Source organism: Physeter macrocephalus, chromosome 20 (assembly GCF_002837175.3).
Source record: "Physeter macrocephalus isolate SW-GA chromosome 20, ASM283717v5, whole genome shotgun sequence".
Lineage (NCBI taxonomy): Eukaryota > Metazoa > Chordata > Mammalia > Artiodactyla > Physeteridae > Physeter > Physeter macrocephalus.
This window is the reverse complement of record NC_041233.1, coordinates 102,968,983-102,987,874: the sequence shown is the minus strand read 5'-3', so window position 1 is coordinate 102,987,874 and position 18,892 is coordinate 102,968,983. Positions and strand designations below refer to the sequence as shown.

Sequence of the window (18,892 nt, the reverse complement as noted above, 5' to 3'; positions counted from 1 at the left end):
CTGCCAGGCTGTGGGAGGCCCTGATCAGTAGTGCAGGGAGCTCTGAGGCTTTGAACAGCGAGTGATGTGACAAAGGCGTGAAGTAGGATGACAAGCTGGGAACAGAGGGCGTGGTAGTCGTGGGCCGGGCTCTGGCTGCTCACCGTGCATTCTCCCGGGCTCACTGAGGGCCCACGCCTGCTCTGCCCACAGTTTGTGTGCTTTTGAGTGGCTCAAACCGGGCCAGTCATCAGGTCGTTCCTGTGACCACTGTGACTGGCTTAAGTGTACGCGTAGGACCCAGTGAAATGCAGCGAGGCTGCATGGGCTGCGGGGAACGCATCCGGTGAGGCTGGGTTTCTGGAGTCATCGTGAGCCGAGAGCCAGCAGAGAGGGAGGGGCCCCTGCTGAGAGATGGCGGGGGTGGGGTGGGGCTGGGGGCTTTGAACCCCTGGCCAGTCTGATCGTTATGGTTAAATGCTTCATTAAAATCCCTTTTGGCTGCAGCCATATGAAGTTGAGACTTCTGTCTCTTGCTCCTGGAAGAGTCCTGACAGAGGTGGAGTCAGATAATCTGCGGGCAGTGTTACTAATTAGGAGTCTCTGGGTAACTGGTCTGGGTCCCTGGCACAGAATAGACACTCAACAAATTAATAACATGAATTAATAAATTAATTACATTAACAAAGGTTAAACTGATGGGTGGCAGCCGTCTCAGGGATTTTTAGTAGGTGCCTTGCTTTGTAGTATATCTGACTGTATTGACTAAGTTTTAGAGAATAATTTAGCTTCATAGCGGGATACATTTTTAAAAGACTTAATTTTTCAGGCAGCTTGAAAGTAAGATTATTTTCATGCAGTCTGAATGTGTGTATCCTACCCGCATCTCTCTCTGTGTTATGTCAAAGATATTTTATAAATTTTATGAAGGGCAGGATGTTTTAAGTATTTCTTCTGGTTACATGCCATATATTTTCTTGGATTGTGCTTTGTGATTTTTGCCTTTCCCTCATTTCTTCTTCAATATCTGACCTCTGAATAAAATGGTCCTGGGAAAAGACTTTCATTAGTTTTATAGTTTTAAACAGATTAAATCTGCCTTTTGGGAGAAGGATTGGTGTTTCTGATTTTTCTACCAAACAGCTGGATTAGAAAACTCCTGAAGCTTCCTGACTACCCCCGTTTTAAAAAAAATAAATTTATTTATTTACTTAATTTTGGCTGCGTTGGGTCTTCGTTGCTGCGCGTGGGCTTTCCCTAGTTGCGGTGAGCGGGGGCTACCCTTCGTTGCGGTGCGTGGGCTTCTCATTGCGGTGGCTTCTCTCGTTGCGGAGCTCGGGCTGTAGGCGCGTGGGCTTCATTAGTTGGCGCGAGGGCTCAGTAGTTGTGGCTCACGGGCTCTAGAGCGCAGGCTCAGTAGTTGTGGCACACGGGCTAGTTGCTCCGTGGCATGTGGGACCTTCCCGGACCAGGGCTCGAACCCATGTCCCCTGCATTGGCAGGGGGATTCTTAACCACTGCGTCACCAGGGAAGTCCCTGACTACCCCCTTTTATGAGTTCAAGCAACTTTATGCGACTAGGAAAAACGTGTATCTCTTAATTTCTTTAATTAAAAAGTTTTTTGCAAACTAGTTTATTATATGACATTTTACCATGTGATTTTATTTTATTATTTTGATGTGGATCAATTTTAAAGTATTGAATTTGTTACAGTATTGCGTCTGTTTTATGTTTTGGTTTTTTGGCCGCGAGGCACATGGGATCTTAGCTCCCCGACCAGGGATCCAACCCACACCCCCTGCACTGGAAGGCGAAGTCTTAACCGCTAGGCTGCCAGGGAAGTCCCTACCATGTGATTTTATTTTTCCAGTTTTATTGAGATATAATTGACATAGAACATTGTATTGGTTTAAGGTATGCAGTATAATGATTTGATATATGTGTATATTGCAAAATGATTACCACAGTGTTAACACTCACCACCTCATATAGTTAACAATTTTTTTCTTGTGATGAGAATTTTTAAGATATACTCACTTAGCAACTTTCAAATATACAATACAGTATTGAAAGTACTTCTTTTTAAATTAGAAAAATCAGATGCTTTTTTTTCCCTATTATAAGAGATTATGACAATTCCAAGTGGTCTGAAGAATGTTTTATTGCTTCACTTTTTCTTCATCTATGTCAAAATATTCTGCAACTATCATTGAGTAGCCCATCTTTTTTTGCAAACTCTGTCATTACCACTACTGTAACAGGGGAAATGGAATCACAGACACGAGGTGAGCATTCAGTGGGAGCAAGAATGAAATCTCTGAATTCTCTGTTATGAGCTTGTTTGTCAGTAATTACTGTTTATTCATAACTACAGAGATGGACGCCTTTCCTCTTTCTCTCTCACACATGTAGTTACTCGCAGGTGGAATCAATTCATTGTCCAGGAGCTCTGGGTTCAAACTTAAAACATCCTACTTGGCCTTCCCTGGTGGCGCATTGGTTAAGAATCCGCCTGCCAATGCAGGGGACACGGGTTCGATCCCTAGTCCGGGAAGATCCCACATGCCATGGAGCAACTAAGCCCACAAGCCACAGCTACTGAGCCCTCGTGCCACAACTACTGAAGCCCGTGTGCCTAGAGCCTGTGCTCCCAACAAGAGAAGCCACTGCAATGAGAAGCCCATGCACTGCAACGAAGAGTAGCCCCCACTCGCCGCAATGAGAGAAAGCCCGCTTGCAGCAACGAAGACCCGATGCAGCCAAAAATAAATAAATAAAATAAATAAATTTATTAAAAAAATAATCCTACTTAGCACCACAGGGACACCTACCATAAATGAAACATTTCTATAATTGATGTGTGGCTGGTGAGAAGTGCACCTTGATTCCTGACATGGTTCTCCCGCTGCCAGAAGGTCATGGCACCTTATGACGTGAAACAGGCCAGAACACCTGTCATGACTCTGGCCAGCGGGTCCTGGGACCACGTGGGAGCCAGGCTCCCCAGGCCTCGTCAGTACCGTGGCGGGCACGCACCCCTCCAGACCAGTGAAGTGAATAGATGGCGTTAACGTGGCCATTTTTTTTTTTTTTTTTTTTTTTTGCGGTACGCGGGCCTGTGGACGACACTTAGTACCATACCTGACACTCAGCAGTTGCTCAGTTAATGTGAGTGTTGTTGTTGTTACTATTACCCTTCCTTCTTTCATCCTTTCTGCTCACGGGAGAAGTTGAGAGGAATCTTCCTCAACGGTGCTTCCTTGTTTACCTTCAGCTTTTCTGGAAAAGTCCTGGATTGGCCTGATTGTCATTCTCAGCAGTTCGTGAGTGAGTGAGCAGGTAGTGGGCACTGCTTGAAGCCAGCACAGCCTCTGTACCCAAGACTGTGGATACCTGAGGCCGGGCTCTGCCCTCGGGGGCTTCTCTCCGTTGGGCCCCGAACACTGGGCTGCAGTGCAGCCCCTGGGCCACTTTCAGAGAGTGTTGTGGCATCTGCCGTGGCCGAGGCTGGTGCTTCCTTTCCTTGGGAAATCGTGAGAGCTTTGTTGGCCAACCACGGTACCGAGGGGCTAAATTTCTTGAGATTTAATATTGAGTCATTATCGTGTGTATTTTCACAACTGCTGTTTTCTGGGTTTTCTAACGTCTCTCTGAAGCACCTCTGAGTTAACCTGTGCAAGTGTGGGAAGGCATTAAATACCTGTAGGTCCTTTACAGGAGTCAGAACCCAGATGGAGTCGCTCAGCTGCCTGCAGCCAATGGTTCCCTTTCAAAACCAGAACCGGAACCAGAACCAAAGTCAAGGCCTCCTGACTCGCAGACAAATATTTTACTTTTCATGTTGCTGGACTTAGAAAATGTCATGATACCAAATTTAGCACGACAAACTATTTATCCAGTTGCTTTTCTTAGATTAGAACATAAACTTGTCTTCGGTTTTGGCCGCTGCAGACATTCTGATTTCTCCCTGCTCGGCAGCCTCTGGACCTCTTCCCCCGGCTGACTGGCCGTGACCCTCAGTCTACTTTATACGGGTTAGAGGACTCATCTTCAGCCCAAGCAAAACCGGTGGCCAGTGCCGTTCATTTTCCTTTCTTTCATTAAAAGGTAACCCTACACTGCACTTTGGACTTCCTGTCCTACAGAGCAGCTTTTCTTTTCCAGATAGTCAGAGATGATTCTAGAATCCCAGAATGTTCAGTAGTCCAGTATTCAACCTGCAGGGTAGAAAGTAAAGACTTCTGTTCTATTTAGATTGAAATTAGAAGGTGGTGCAATGGAGAATGGCTGAGGAGAGGCCGTGTCTCCCTGTGATGGATGCGGGAAGGACCCAGCCGTACTTGTGACCTGTTTCAGGCCTGGCAGTGCCGTGGAGGGGCCCCATGTTTTCACTGAGGCTTTTCAGCCTCGGCCTAGAAAAGCTGATGAAAGCTTTTTTTTTCCCCTCAATCTAACCTCAGCAGAGCAGGGATGGGAATGAAAAGGCTATTAAACTGGGGCACAGCCTTCTCCCTTGAGTCTGTAAGATTCTTCAGGATGGACAAAGACTCCATCCTATTCAGCCTTTTGTTCTTCTTCCTAGAACCAAACACCGTGCTACACAAAGGCATTTTGTTGAGTGGAATTGGATGTTTGCTGTTCTTTCTTTTGGTTCTGAGAATCCTGAACATCTCCTCGTGCCAATATTCGGGTTCCCGTAGCCCATTCCCAGGCCTTTTGTCTTTGGGTTTATCTCAAAGAAGAATGTTCTCATAGTGGTTTGTGAATATAGTTTTACGATATAATCTTCTCTTAAATCATTCTGTTTTTAAAAAATTAATTAATTAATTAATTTTTGGCCGCGTTGGGTCTTTGTTGCTGCACGCGGGCTTTCTCTAGTTGCGCCTAGCAGGGGCTACTCTTCGTTGCGGTGTGCGGGCTTCTCGTTGCGGCGGCTTCTCTTGTTTTGGAGCACGGGCTCTAGGTGCTCCGGCTCAGTAGTTGTGGCTCGCGGGCTCTAGAGCGCAGGCTCAGTAGTTGTGGCGCACGGGCTTAGTTGCTCCGCAGCATGTGGGATCTTCCCAGACCAGGGCTCGAATCCGTGTCCCCTGCGTTGGCAGGCGGATTCTTAACCACTGCACCACCAGGGAAGTCCCAGCATTCTGTTTTCAAATACTAATTTCATGTATAAATTTGCTTAAAATAATTGTTAACTGGTTATCCTAAACATATTAATTTTGGGTAACAGAACTAGAATGACCTCATAGGCATTCACCAGGCTCCACAGCCTCGATGACCTGGAGCTTGGCCTTTGGAGCTGGAGAGACCTTAGCTCCAAGCTGAGCCTTCCCATGTACTGCTCGTGTGAACTGGGAAGATTTGTCGTGTCTCTAAACGTAACAGTGAAATGAAGATTATGTGAGGACCTAACTCATGGGGTTATTGGGGGGATTAACTGAGGTCAGATATGCAGTGACAGCACAGTGCATGGCAGAGAGTAGGTTCTCCAAATATGTTTAATTGTTGTTTTTATTATTATTATTTTGGTCATTTTTACGTAAGCCAACTGACGGCTGGGATTGGCCTGACCCATGCCATGTTGGTAGTTATTTTGAACACCTCCATTCTATTCCCTTCAGAATTCCAAAGCTCTTCCCAGAATTTCTGCCGGTTCCCTTGGGTGTTTGCATTTTCACAGTCTCCTCTAGCATAATCTTCTGCTCCCACTGAATTAGTTCAGGTTATAGATTGTTTCACCATCCATTTAGGCACCTCTGGTCCATGACTCAGCTGTGTTGTATTAAAACCCGCCTCTTACTTAATTACACAGCCCTTGTCCAACCCATCAAGGCAGTGCAGTGTACAACGTACTCTCCTGAAGATTTGGGGCAAAGGAAAGGTTCAGTAAAGCAAAGGCGGAGATAAGATTTTTCCTCCCCATCCCTGGGTTTCTTTCCCCTGGCACTTTGCCACATAATCAAAAAATGCTTAAAATAAGGTATAAATATTTTCTGAAATACACCAAAAGATTCACAGTGCTTGTGGTTTTAAAAAATATCTATTTATTTATTTTTGGCTGAGTTGGGTCTTCGTTGTGGTGAGTGGGCTTCTCACTGCGGTGGCTTCTCTTGTTGCAGAGCACGGGCTCTAGGCACGTGGGCTTCAGGTGCTGTGGCAGGTGGGTTCAGTAGTTGCGGCTCACGGGCTCTAAAGCGCAGGCTCAGTAGTTGTGGCCCATGGGCTTAGTTGTTCCGCGGCACGTGGGATCTTCCCGGACCGGGGCTCAAACGCGTGTCCCCTGCATTGGCAGGCGGCTTCTTAACCACTGTGCCACCAGGGAAGCCCCAGTGCTTGTGTTTCAATTATGGGACTAGGGCGATTTTCTTTCCTTCTTCCGTATTTCTGAATTTTTAAACATTGCATAAATAAGCGTGTTTCTTAATTTTTAAAAAGACCAGTTTTAAAAGCTGGAGGAGAAGCTTTGTAGGACTGGGGAGACTTCAGTACAAGCAGCATAAACAAATCCTTGCCCAGTGAGCCTCATCTCCTTTTTCTAATCCTTTAAAACGTATTTCTCACAGTTTCCTCCGAATGGGAGTTATTTTATTTCCTGTGTGCATCACAGTGTGAGACGCCCCCTGGTTGGCAACGCCCATAGGCTTCTTTGTCTTGACGTGCCTGTTGCTTCTGGAAAGCTCTTTGCGTGCTTTGGTCTTTTGCTGCTCCGGGATGACGTTTGGGTGGTCAGGTTCCCAGCTCTGGCTTCTGCCCTCTCTTCCACAAAGAGTACAGTCTCCACTTTCTCAGCTCTAATGAGTTCACTCCTCCAGCCGTTGTGTTATGGCTTCTGATCCCAGGGCTCCCACGACCCCTTCTGCATCTTCCGTGTTGCTGAGTCCAGTGGGCATTTTACAGTTCTTGCCTTACTTGATTTCTCAGCAGCATTCGGCATAAACATTCTCCTTTGAAACCACTCCCTCTGCACCCTCTCCCCGGACAGCACGCTCTCCTGATTTTCCTCCTAACTGGCCAATCCTCCAAGTTTGCTTTTCTGATTCCTCCTCTTCCCTCAGAGCTTTACATGTTGGATGCCCTCAGATCTTTCCTCTTGTCACTCTGCATGCTCTCCCGAGGTAACCTCTTTCAGTCCCATGATTTCAAATATAATTTATATGCCAGTGACTAAAAACTTAACTTCATTTCAGCAAACCTAAGACATCAGTGATTGTAAGATGCACTGAGATTTTGTTTACCACAGAGAAAGAAAAAAAAGTGCTGCCAGTTAAATGCCACAGTGGCTTCTTACCACATTAATCATAAGATACATTCCATTTTTGGAAATGTCAGAAAGTGAAAAATGTACACTCGAGTTTATGATAATAGTGTAATATCTTTTGCGTAGATGAATTGCCATTTGCAGAGCACGAATGCCAAGTGTGTCTTAAGCGTGGTGTTCCCAGGAACATGCAAATGAATTGCAATAACTTTGTCTTAAGAAGCTGGTGGTTTCCTGGGTTTCCCTGGTGGCACACTGGTTAAGAATCCACCTGCCAGTGCAGGGGACACGGGTTCAAGCCCTAGTCCAGGAAGATCCCACATGCCGTGGAGCAACTAAGCCCGTGCGCCACAACTACTGAACCCGCGTTCCACAACTACAGAAGCCCGCGAGCCTAGAGCCCGTGCTCCACAACAAGAGAAGCCACCGCAGTGAGAAGCCCACACACCGCAGTGAAGAGTAGCCCCACTCGCCACAACTAGAGAAAGCCTGTGCGCAGCAACGAAAACCCAACGCAGCCAAAAATAAATAAATAAGATAAATTTATTAAAAAAAAAAAAGGAGCTGGTGGTTTCCTAAGAGTCATTATCTCTCCAAGTATGAAAGAAGCCTTATTACCATATAGTTTATTACATGCGTAGATGAGGTAGAATTAAGTTAGCCCAACAGTGAGGCAGAGTTATTGAACCAGTGTGTCTTCATGATGGCACCCAAACTCTTGAGATTTTTTTCATTTTTTCTAGAACTGACTGACTCTAGCATCACAGTCAAGAATGTTCTGGCTGTCTTAGTGTAAACCACGTGGTGGTCCCTTTACAGTGCTCCCCATCTTCACAGAATTTCTCAGATAACAGGATTTTAATTTTTATTACTCATTTCTTTTATTACATCACTGGGAAATCATGCTGTTGGTGTTTCCCTCATTGTTTTTTATTTTTTCCCTCCCTCTCCTTCAGCATTGCTTTTGACAGCTGTGAGACCTGTGAGAACGATTGCCAAATCTTGAAATGTAATTTTCCTGCGGCAGCATCCAAAGTTAACAAAAAGACATGGAAAAATCTCATTACGTGTTCTAACCTACCACCATCTGCAAACCTTGGTCTGTTCCACTGAGGTTTTCTAAAAATAATCTAAGTGGTATAGCTTTCTTCACTTCTATAGGGAGAATAATTCATACTATAAATACTTTGGCTTCAAAATATTATCTTATGTTCAATGTGGTTACCCTAATAAAGTTTTGTTTCATTGGTTCTAAATGCAGAGAGAATTATTTACATTCTGTTTTTAGATATTTTTAATTGGTATATCAATCCTGGTCCTCTGGTTAATTTAGCTAGGCACATTTCAGCATGCAAATGAGTTTTTCCCCATAGAACTGTCCTAAAAATAATATATCCCCTTGCTTTTCTCCTCCCACAGTCTCTTCCATGATATCTTTCTCATAGTCACTTCAGAATAGAATATTTAATGACAGAAATTTAAATACCATAATCCAGTCGCGTGGGAATTGAAAAATATTCTCTTTAAGAACTCTTGGGTCAAAGAAGAAATAAAAACTGCAGTTATAAACTACCTAGAAAGTAATAAGACTGATAATATTGCAAACAAAACTCATAAGATGCAGCCAAAGATTTACCTGGAGGAAAATGATTGGATTTAAGGCTTGTTATTAATCAAAAAGAATGAAAATTGATGAGCTACTAAACCCAAGAATTTAAAACTGAGCAAAGAGGGACTTCCCTGGTGGTCCAGTGGTTAAGACTCCATGGTTCCATGGCAGGGGACGCAGAGTCGATCCCTGGTCAGGGAACTAAGATCCCACATGCCTCATGGCGCAGCCAAAAAGAAAAAAAAAAAATTATAAAAAAAATTAAAATGAACAAAGAAACAAAAACCACATGATATACTCAAGGAAAGCATGTTAAAACATTTATTAACAAACACAAGCAGAAAGTAACGATTGGAAAAGAGAAAAATTAACTTGATAAATCCAAGACCTGTTACTTAGAAGAAAAACATATGCATATCTAATCACAAAGAAATAAGAACATAGTTCACAATATTAGGAATGAGAGAAGGGGTAAGGAGAGAGGGATTTACCCACAGACAAGAATTAAAAGATTGTAAAGAATTTGAAAATCGGCAATAAGAAGATAATTTGAAAAGAAAATAGATGTCAAAATGAGATTTAGTAAAAAAATAGAAACATTGAACAGATCTATATAATTGCACAAAAATTGAATGAATTATTAAAGTATTGTTTCTGTATAAAGAAGTGCCCATATTTCTTTCAAATACTAAATAATTTGTATGTTGAAAGCTTCCTAATTAATTTATGTAATTTTAACTGTGATGATTTCTTAAAAACATAGATGCAAAAAAACCAAAAAGGAAAACAAGAATAAAACAATTATAGCAGATAAAATATAAGGAATATTGAAACACTAACACACCAATTCCAAGTTGGTCATGTACCAAGATCCAAGACTTCTTTAAGGATTAAGAAATCTATTACTATTTTTAATAGCACAGGACTAAAATAAAAAAGTAAATATTCATCCAAATATATATTTAAAAGGCATGATGTTCATTCCTCATTTTCAAAAATCAAAACTCTTACTAGACTAGGAGTAGGTCACTTCCACTATGTGATTCTTAAAAAAATTAACATCAAACTCAAGGGTAAAATATAGGAAGTGTTCCTATTAAAAACAGATGTGCACATGAAAAGATGTTAGCATCATTAACCATTAGGGAAATGCAACTAAAAGTCACAAGATACTATCTCATACCTACTAGGATGGCTATGATCAAAAAAAAGAAGTTATTTAACAAGTGTTGGCAAAGACATGGAGAAATTAGAATCCTTATAGATTGGTGGTGGCAATGTAAAATGATACAGCCACTTTGGATTTGGAAAATAGTCTGGGAGTTCCTCAGAAGGTTAAACAGAGTTACATATGAACCGGCATAATTCCATTCGTAGGTATATATACACCCAACGTATGTCCTCATAAAAACTTGTATGAGAAAACACTTGTATAAGAATGTTCATAGCAGCATTATTTATAATAACCAGGGCTTCCCTGGTGGTGCAGTGGTTGAGAGTCTGCCTGCCAATGCAGGGGACACGGGTTCGGGCCCTGGTCCGGGAAGATCCCACATGCCGCGGAGCAACTAGGTCCGTGAGCCACAACTACCGAGCCTGCGTGTCCGGAGCCTGTGCTCCGCAACAAGAGAGGCCGCGACAGTGAGAGGCCCACGCACCGCGATGAAGAGTGGCCCCCGCTCGCCACAAGTAGAGAAAGCCCTCGCACAGAAACGAAGACCCAACACAGCCAAAATAAAATAAGTAAATAAATAAATAATTAAAAATAGTAATAATAACCAAAAGGTAGAAACAACCCTAATGTCCATCAGCTGACAAATAGATAAATAAAAATGTGGTATATCCATATAATGGAATATTTTTGACAGTAAAAATAAATGAAGTACTGACACGTTCTACAAATGGATGAACTTTGATTGAAACACGGATCGAAAACATGATGCTAAGTGAAATAAACCAGTCACAGGGTACAACAGACTGTACGATTCAGTTCATATGAAGTGTCCAGAATAGGCAATTCCATAGAGACAGAAAGCAGATTGATGGTTGCCTAGTGCTGAGGTGGTTAGTGGGGAAAGAGGGCTGACTGCTACTGGGAACAGGGTTTCCTTCTCGGGTGATGAAAATGCTTTAACATTGATGGTAGTAGTGGTTGCGCAATGACGATCTACACAATGCTGTGAATATACTAAAAAGCGTTGAGTCGTATACTCTTAATGGGTGAATTGTATGGTATCGGAATTCTATCTCAATAAAACTGTTATTAAACCAATAAAAAACAACACAAGAGTGTTGTTACCACTGTTATTTACTGTTATTCTGAAGGTTCTAGTTAATGCCATTAAACAAGGGGAATGAAGGTATAAATATTGGAAAGGAAGGGAGAAATTATTACGGAAAATATTCCTGTCTACTTGGAACATCCAAGAGACTTTGGTGAAAAAATTATTAGAACTAGTAAGAGTTTGGTAAAGAGGCAGTTATAAAACATACAAATGACAATTAAGCCATAGGCTACTATCCTTACTATATAAACAGTTTTCATGAATGTATAAGAAATGATGACCACCTGGTATGAGAGTAAACCAATGATGTGAGGACCATTTATGAAAGAGACAGACTGATGAATAACCATGTGAAAGAATGTGGAGCACTGTAGCAACAAAAGAAGTATTTTTTAAAACCATAAGCTGGTAGGTTAAGAACACTGCTGTTGAATGACCTTTCTTCATACACATAGACATTCACAAGGTCTCAGGAATGATGCAACCACCCCCCCGCATAAATTGTATGCACCCCCTATATAGTGAATACCTAATTCTTTATTTACCTCATTAGATCCCTGGAAATTGGGAAGAAGTGGGACAAGACCCTCAAGTACTATTCCCAGAAGGCTGGTTTGGTTCTAAGGGCTCAGAGGAAACTGAGGCAGTGGAATGTGTGGAGTGATGTTTGCCCTTGGAGTTGTCCTGACGATCCTGAGGGGTGTCCGTTCGGGCCGCTGTCCCCGCAGGGCTTCCTGGAGCGGTTGAGAAGCCTTGGGCTCTCCACCTGCATCAGCACAACAGCTTCTATATTAGACTAAAGAATGGAGCACATATGATTCACTAGTCTCTCAGCTGCCTCATGGAAGCAAGTCACCATCCTGATTTGAGGGATGAGGGTTGAGCCAGTGTCTTTTTTTTTTTTTTTTGCGGTACGCGGGCCTCTCACTGTCGTGGCCTCTCCCGTTGCGGAGCACAGGCTCCGGAGGCGCAGGCTCAGCGGCCATGGCTCACGGGCCCAGCCGCTCGGCGGCATGTGGGATCTTCCCGGACCGGGGCACGAACCCGCGACCCCTGCATCGGCAGGCGGACCCTCAACCACTGCGCCACCAGGGAAGCCCGCCAGTGTCTTTTTGTAGACGGTTGATCCTTGCCAGTAGTAAGTAGCATTGCTAAGCACTGCCATCCTTACTAGAATGTTCATCCAGTGTTTGGGGTGGCTCTGCCTTACTGGAGTCGTCGTTGCTGCTTTTTTTGTTTGCCCTGTAGAAACTGTCTTGTCATTTCCTTTACATTCATATTGAAATGATCCCGATGCACGTATTCTTGAAATTACTCTACATTTCAGAGATGTATGCTTGATAAAAGTTGTTTCCAGAAGTCTCCTGTAGCAGTTTGAATTTTAGCTCAGGGGTGAGAATTCTATTTATTAGAAAGATTTTATTATAAATATTAGCATCTTAATTTGGTAGATTTTCTTGCTAAGCATGCAGAACATTCTTCTGATACTTTTTGCTCCTGTATGTATATTTGTATTTCCTACTAGTTTATATGGAAGCAGATAACCTTGGGGCCATTTCTACAACTGAGAAACACATAGGAAAATACATTATTTTTTAATAGAATGCTGTTCATATATAGTTAATGTGTAAACTCAACTTTCATGCGTATGCTTCCTGCCTTAAAATTACATAATTACAGTGAAGTAAAAATGTTGACCTATTTAAAACACAGAAAGGGTGTTCTTAAAGAATAGGATCTATACATGGGGAGGGGGAAGGGTAAGCTGGGACGAAGTGAGAGAGAGGCATGGACATATATACACTACCAAACGTAAAATAGATAGCTAGTAGGAAGCAGCCGCATGGCATAGGGAGATCAGCTCTGTGCTTTGTGACCACCTAGAGGGGTGGGATAGGGAGGGTGGGAGGGAGGGAGACGCAAGAGGGAGGGGATATGGGGACATGTATATGCATATGGCTGATTCACTTTGTTAAACAGCAGAAACTAACACAACATTGTAAAGCAATTATACTCCAATAAAGATCTTAAAAAAAAAATAGGGTCTATAACTCTTTTGTGGTACATTTAAGGTTATATTTAAGGAATTGGTGGATTTTTATCTTTTGATATACAGAATCATTGTGAGATCTAATTAAGAGGGCAAGTTTTGGTTTTCATTATTGGGAGAATTTTCAAAATCATATATGAATTAAGCTTGAGATTACTTACTGATTGTTTTTTGTGAATAGCTTTTTTTGCTCTACTATAACCCTGTCACATTGATTTCTCTAGGTTGAAAATGTCCGCTTGGTAGATCGAATATCTTCTAAAAAGGCAGCCGTTGGTACTTTGTATTTGACGGCTACTCATGTCATATTTGTGGAGAATGCACCTGACACAAGGAAAGAAACATGGGTATGCATTCCTTATTGTTGGCTTTATGTGTTTTCCATTGCTTTAAGTAACAAGTTTTGACCCTCTATTTTTTTGTTTGTCCTCAGGGTGAGGAGGGTGGGATTTGGCGTTTGGGTGTTCAGAGGACTCTTCTTGGAATGTGGGTTTTGCCTTTTTTCTGTAAAGGGTCACATCCACTTGATCTGTTTACTCATTTTAAGCACTAATTATTTGAACATCATCAAAGATAGACATAGAAATAGCCAGAGCTATAAGTGCTTCGTGTCACAGCTGTCAAGTAGAGATTCAATAATGTTAGTGTACCAGATACAGCATTTACACAGTGCTTTATTTGCAATCCACTTTATTTGTAGCATCCTGTAATGCAGGCCATTTAGTCATTTTATTATGTTGTCTGCAGTTTTCTCATAATTTAAAAAAGAGAAAAAATCTAGGGAACAGTCCCATCATCAGGTATTTCTACTACATAATAATGAGACCATTAGATAGTTCTTATTTTATATAGCCACCCAACCATGACATTATGACCAGAACCAGAGTCCCTGAGTTGTAGATTTTGCCTTTTCTGTAGTCTGTAGACTTTATCTTTTCAGCAGAAGGTGGCAGGCACTACTGAGTGGAGAGGAATTTAAAGAATGAAGTTTTGCCACTGAGGGCTGAGCAGAGAGAGACCCTCCTGAAACGCCAGAGCACTTCAGCATGATTTCCTTTCAAATAAATCTCTTCTGCAACCTGCCTGACCACCAAGAGCTTCGAAAACAACAGTCTCACGTTGCTGTTGAACTTGAGGGCATTCCATGTGGAATTAAGGAGCATGGTGGCCCCTCCCAGCGGAGCTGTCTCTAACTTTTGTTGATTGCAAGGTTTACTTTACTAACTTCTCATGACCTTATTTAATTTTAGCTACTCAGTGCATTTCAATGTTTGACGGCCCAAATGTTCCCTTACCTGGACCTGTGCAGAATTGTATGCTAAATAGTTTGCCTCATATATTTAGCTTGGATATCAGAAAGCTTGGCATTGAAAAATAAAATGATAAATTCAGACAGTTGGCTCTTACCCCAAACACGTAGGTTCTTGTCATCTGAGTGCAAGCCAGCTGAAGGTCAGGGAGTGTTTCTTGTCTATGTGTGTGGCTCAGAGATCTGTGTTACTTTTTGTCCTATGTATCTGATATTTGTGCTTAGTTTACCCACATTAACTTTTGGTGGTAGATTCTTCACAGTCAGATTTCCACCATCGAGAAACAGGCGACAACGGCTGCCGGGTACCCTCTGCTCATTCGCTGCAAGAACTTTCAGCTCTTACAGCTCATCATCCCTCAGGAAAGGGACTGCCATGACGTTTACATCTCTCTCATCCGCCTTGCAAGGCCAGGTAGGGCAGAGCGGCTCGGCATTCGGCGTGGACCCACTCTTAAGACGTTCACCGATTGTGTTGAAGAAATATGGATGATACTTCATAATTACAGTACTTTAGGAATTATCCCAGCCTTCAGATGAGGCCAAGAAATCTGACTGATAGAGTGTCTTTTGGCGGGGGGGGGTGCCTCTGTCTGAGTTACTTACGGTATGAGCTTCTTTCATTATTCATAGTTTTTATCTTGGAGGGGGTTTTAGTTGTGCTTTACTTTTGGGGTGAAATCATCCCAGAGTATGCCCTTCTGATACTGTGGTAGTCAAGCCACCTTGACTGAGCCCTAAGTCAAAACCCACAAATTGTTTTGTGTGGAAAACATTGATATCAAACAGGTCTAGGGTAGTTTTCCCTATTTGGGGGCTTTTAAGGTTTGGTTTCTGTTGCTTTTTGATGGTAATATGTATTTCCCAAGGTCGGCGTAACTAGACCTTTGTTAGCGGCAGTGAACGTTCGGGGTATGTGTATATTGATTCTCCTAAACATTACCTCCTTAAGTGTTGTGGGAGGCATGGCTGATTTGAAAAATAGATGCTATCAGTTACTCTCTGGTTATATATCCCTCATCTTAGGGTCTTTAGAATTACAGCTTATTATGCTTTAAGTCTAAGAAATTGATAGCTTACTGTGCTATAAATGTATGAAAATCTACACAGCTGTTTCTTGTGTATGTGGCTTGTGTGAACTGTGGGGTTCCTCGGCTCAGTGTCTTGGAAGTGTACAGTGAAAGGAGATCATTTGTATAACAGTAACATCCATGGTAGCGTTCACCCAGAAGTCATTAATAAGGGAGATAGGACATGTGCTTATAGTTACTTCACTAAATGCTTTTTGATTCAGGACAAGAAGTTTGATTGTAAACTCTTCAAAGCATTTGGTTGGGTCCTCAGAGTCTTATGATACAACTGTGTTGTCTGTTGAGAGCTAAGAGCTAAAGTTATGTGATGGGAACATCCCAATCTGATCATTTTGACTTGACTTTGCTCCCCTTTCAAGTCGGCCCGTTGAGGCTTTTTCATCTCAGTGTGTTGAAAAGAACGGCCGAGTTAGCCAGAAAAGCAGTTGAACTTTTTGGAGGGCGCACTATAATTGGAACAGAAGTTCTGGGAAGATGTACGTGAGGTTGCATGTAGCAGAGAATGCGAGGGGAATTGTGCGCCAGCAGTTTCTGTGTCACTGATTAATGGATGTACTGGATGATAAATGTGCTCTGACCGGATTAATGGGATTTAGGAATAGCCCAGAGAACTGGGAAAGGGCTGAGGCGCTGGAAGAGTAGATCCCAGTGGCGGTGAGGGCTCTGGCCCCAGATGACAGTGAGTACCCAGATTCACATTGCGAGGGTCCCCAGGGAGGAAAATCACTGTGTTCCCCTGCTTTTAAAAATATACACTTTTTCTTCAAGTTGAAGTTTTGGGAGTTCAGTATTAGCTGTAGCCAGAGACCAAAGAAAGAAATTATAGTCCTTAATTGAATTAAAGCCATTACCTTAGAAGATTTTTTAAAAAGCCACCAGCATTGTGAAACGTTGGAATTAGAAATGCCAGCTTATGTAAAACATAGTACTTTAATGAGTATGGGAAGAGGAAATAGAATCCAAGCAGCTTCACAGTTTAATGCTAAAGGCAGTGCTAAAATTAGGACATATTACAGCCTGTCACCTTGGAAGCAGGCTGTTGAATCTGGGTGGAGGTGAGGCAAGGTGGAGGGAGTTTCCACCAGGAGTGTGGTGGCTTCTCAGACCATCCCAGGACCTTTTACAAATTACACCTTTGCACTCCTCAAGTTAGAAATGCCAGCTTATGTAAAACATAGTACTTTAATGAGTATGGGAAGAGGAAATAGAATCCAAGCAGCTTCACAGTTTAATGCTAAAGGCAGTGCTAAAATTAGGACATATTACAGCCTGTCACCTTGGAAGCAGGCTGTTGAATCTGGGTGGAGGTGAGGCAAGGTGGAGGGAGTTTCCACCAGGAGTGTGGTGGCTTCTCAGACCATCCCAGGACCTTTTACAAATTACACCTTTGCACTCCTCAAGGTATTTCAGAAGAGGGCTGTGTGTGTGTGTGTGTGTGTGTGTGTGTGTTGTGTGTGTTTGGTGGGGAAATGACTTTGAATTCCAGCAGCACAATATCCATCACTGGGGTTATTGTGGTTGGTCACCAATACATATCATGTGTTTTCCTTTTCTTCACATAGCAAATTGTGAGTGTTATCCTGTCGATAAATATATTTTATATCATTTTAAAACATTATATAATGTGACATAGTATGGCTATATCATATTCTATCTTTCTAATCTCTAATTTTTAGACATTTAGATTATTATTATTTTTCACTATTTTAAATAACATAGTGAGAACATTCTGGTAACTGTACCTTTGCCCATGTTAAAAGTCTTTTTTTTAAAGACAGATTCCTAAAGGTGGAATTTGTATGTCAAAAGGTTTACTCAAATTTTTGTACATATTATCAAAAAGAACTGCAGAAAGATTGTACCAGTTTATATAAATTCTCAACAGTTGTGTAGGAGAATGCTTGAGTCTTTGTACCTTCACCATTAAAGAGTTTATTTCTTAAAAATCTTTCGACAGCTTCGTAGTGGGATGAGTGATTTCTCAATTTAATCTTCACGCCTTCATCTCTTGAATTGTAGTTTCATACATGCCGACCATTTATATCTTGTCCACTCTTAATTGACCATTTCTGGCTACATATTTTGAATCCTGATTACTTTCTTCACCTTACCCTATGGATTTTCTATATTGTGACAGTATTCATATCAGTAATTAAATGACTGTGTAACAGTCCATCAAATGAATGTACCATAATATACTTAAATATTTCCCTATTATTAGACATTTAGATTACTCATAATTTTTGCCATATGAGTAGTTCTGGGAGTAATATCTTTGTTCATATGATTTTCCCCATATTTTAAATTATTTTCTAAGGATAAATACCCAGGACCAATTACAAAGCATAAGAGGCTTAAATCTAGAGGACACTTTTTTTTTTTTTAACAAAAGAAGAAATGTTTGGGAGTCCATTTCAGTCAAGGCCTATGAAGGAGCTAGCTTCAAAGCTCTTGAGAATCTGTCTTCACTGAATTACGATTTCTGGGATAAGGGTAAATCAAATGACTAAAAAATTTGTCTAGATTTTATTGGTTTGTCTTTCATATGAATTCAGATTGGTCAGAATTTGGTCATGGACTCTAAAAGAGCCCAGCAAAAAAATAACGTAGCCAAATCCAGTAAGCTCTTTAATTCTTCATAAAGAAATAAGTTAAAATAAGGCTGTGGCCCAAATGAGAAAATAAATTAATGCTGTAGATCTGCTGTACTAATAAGGTTATACATTTTTCTGATTTGAAGACCCCTGTTTCTCAGAGGGCTTCCATTTTTCCCATGTTCTTTCTTTTCTCCTCCCTCTAATTAGCCTCCTGCTGTTTATTTTTTTGTATCAATTATCTTTCCCTCTGTAGTGTTCTTGGGCCCTTTAATATTTAAGCCATCTCTTTTGTTTATTTGGTCATTTTTTATTAAATTGCAGTATTTTTTTAGCCCATCTTAGTCCCTAATTCTTCAGCATGTTTACTGTGATTTTTAAAAATCTCAGGATTGAGATAGTCTAATTTGCTTAATTTAACTTTTTACTGTTCATATCTAAGTCAGTGCCACTCAAGCAATTTTTACAGTAACAATTTCCTTTTTATTGATGATACTAATCTCTGGGTCCAGTAGCCTTTTTTTACTAAGTGTTAGCTTCCACAATCCTGATGTTTAATTCGAGCACTTGTTTGTTCAAAATAGACAAGAAAGTTCTCATTTTTTTAAATATGCAAAATCCAATTAATAGCTGTGTTATCTTTTCACCCCCCCTTTTTTTTTTTTTTTTTTTTTTTTTTTTTTGCGGTACGCGGGCCTCCCTCTGTTGTGGCCTCTCCC

General features: G+C 41.6%; 1 protein-coding gene across 1 annotated transcript in view; it reads left to right on the top strand.

Annotated features, from left to right (window-relative positions):
* The window catches only part of MTMR7 (myotubularin related protein 7), a 109,463-nt gene that overhangs the window by 18,987 nt on the left and 71,584 nt on the right, over positions 1 to 18,892 (top strand). The window contains exons 2-3 of the mRNA XM_007109907.4: positions 13,404 to 13,526; positions 14,741 to 14,903. Coding sequence (XP_007109969.1) covers positions 13,404 to 13,526; positions 14,741 to 14,903 — 286 coding nt within the window. The remainder of the gene's footprint in view (positions 1 to 13,403; positions 13,527 to 14,740; positions 14,904 to 18,892) is intronic.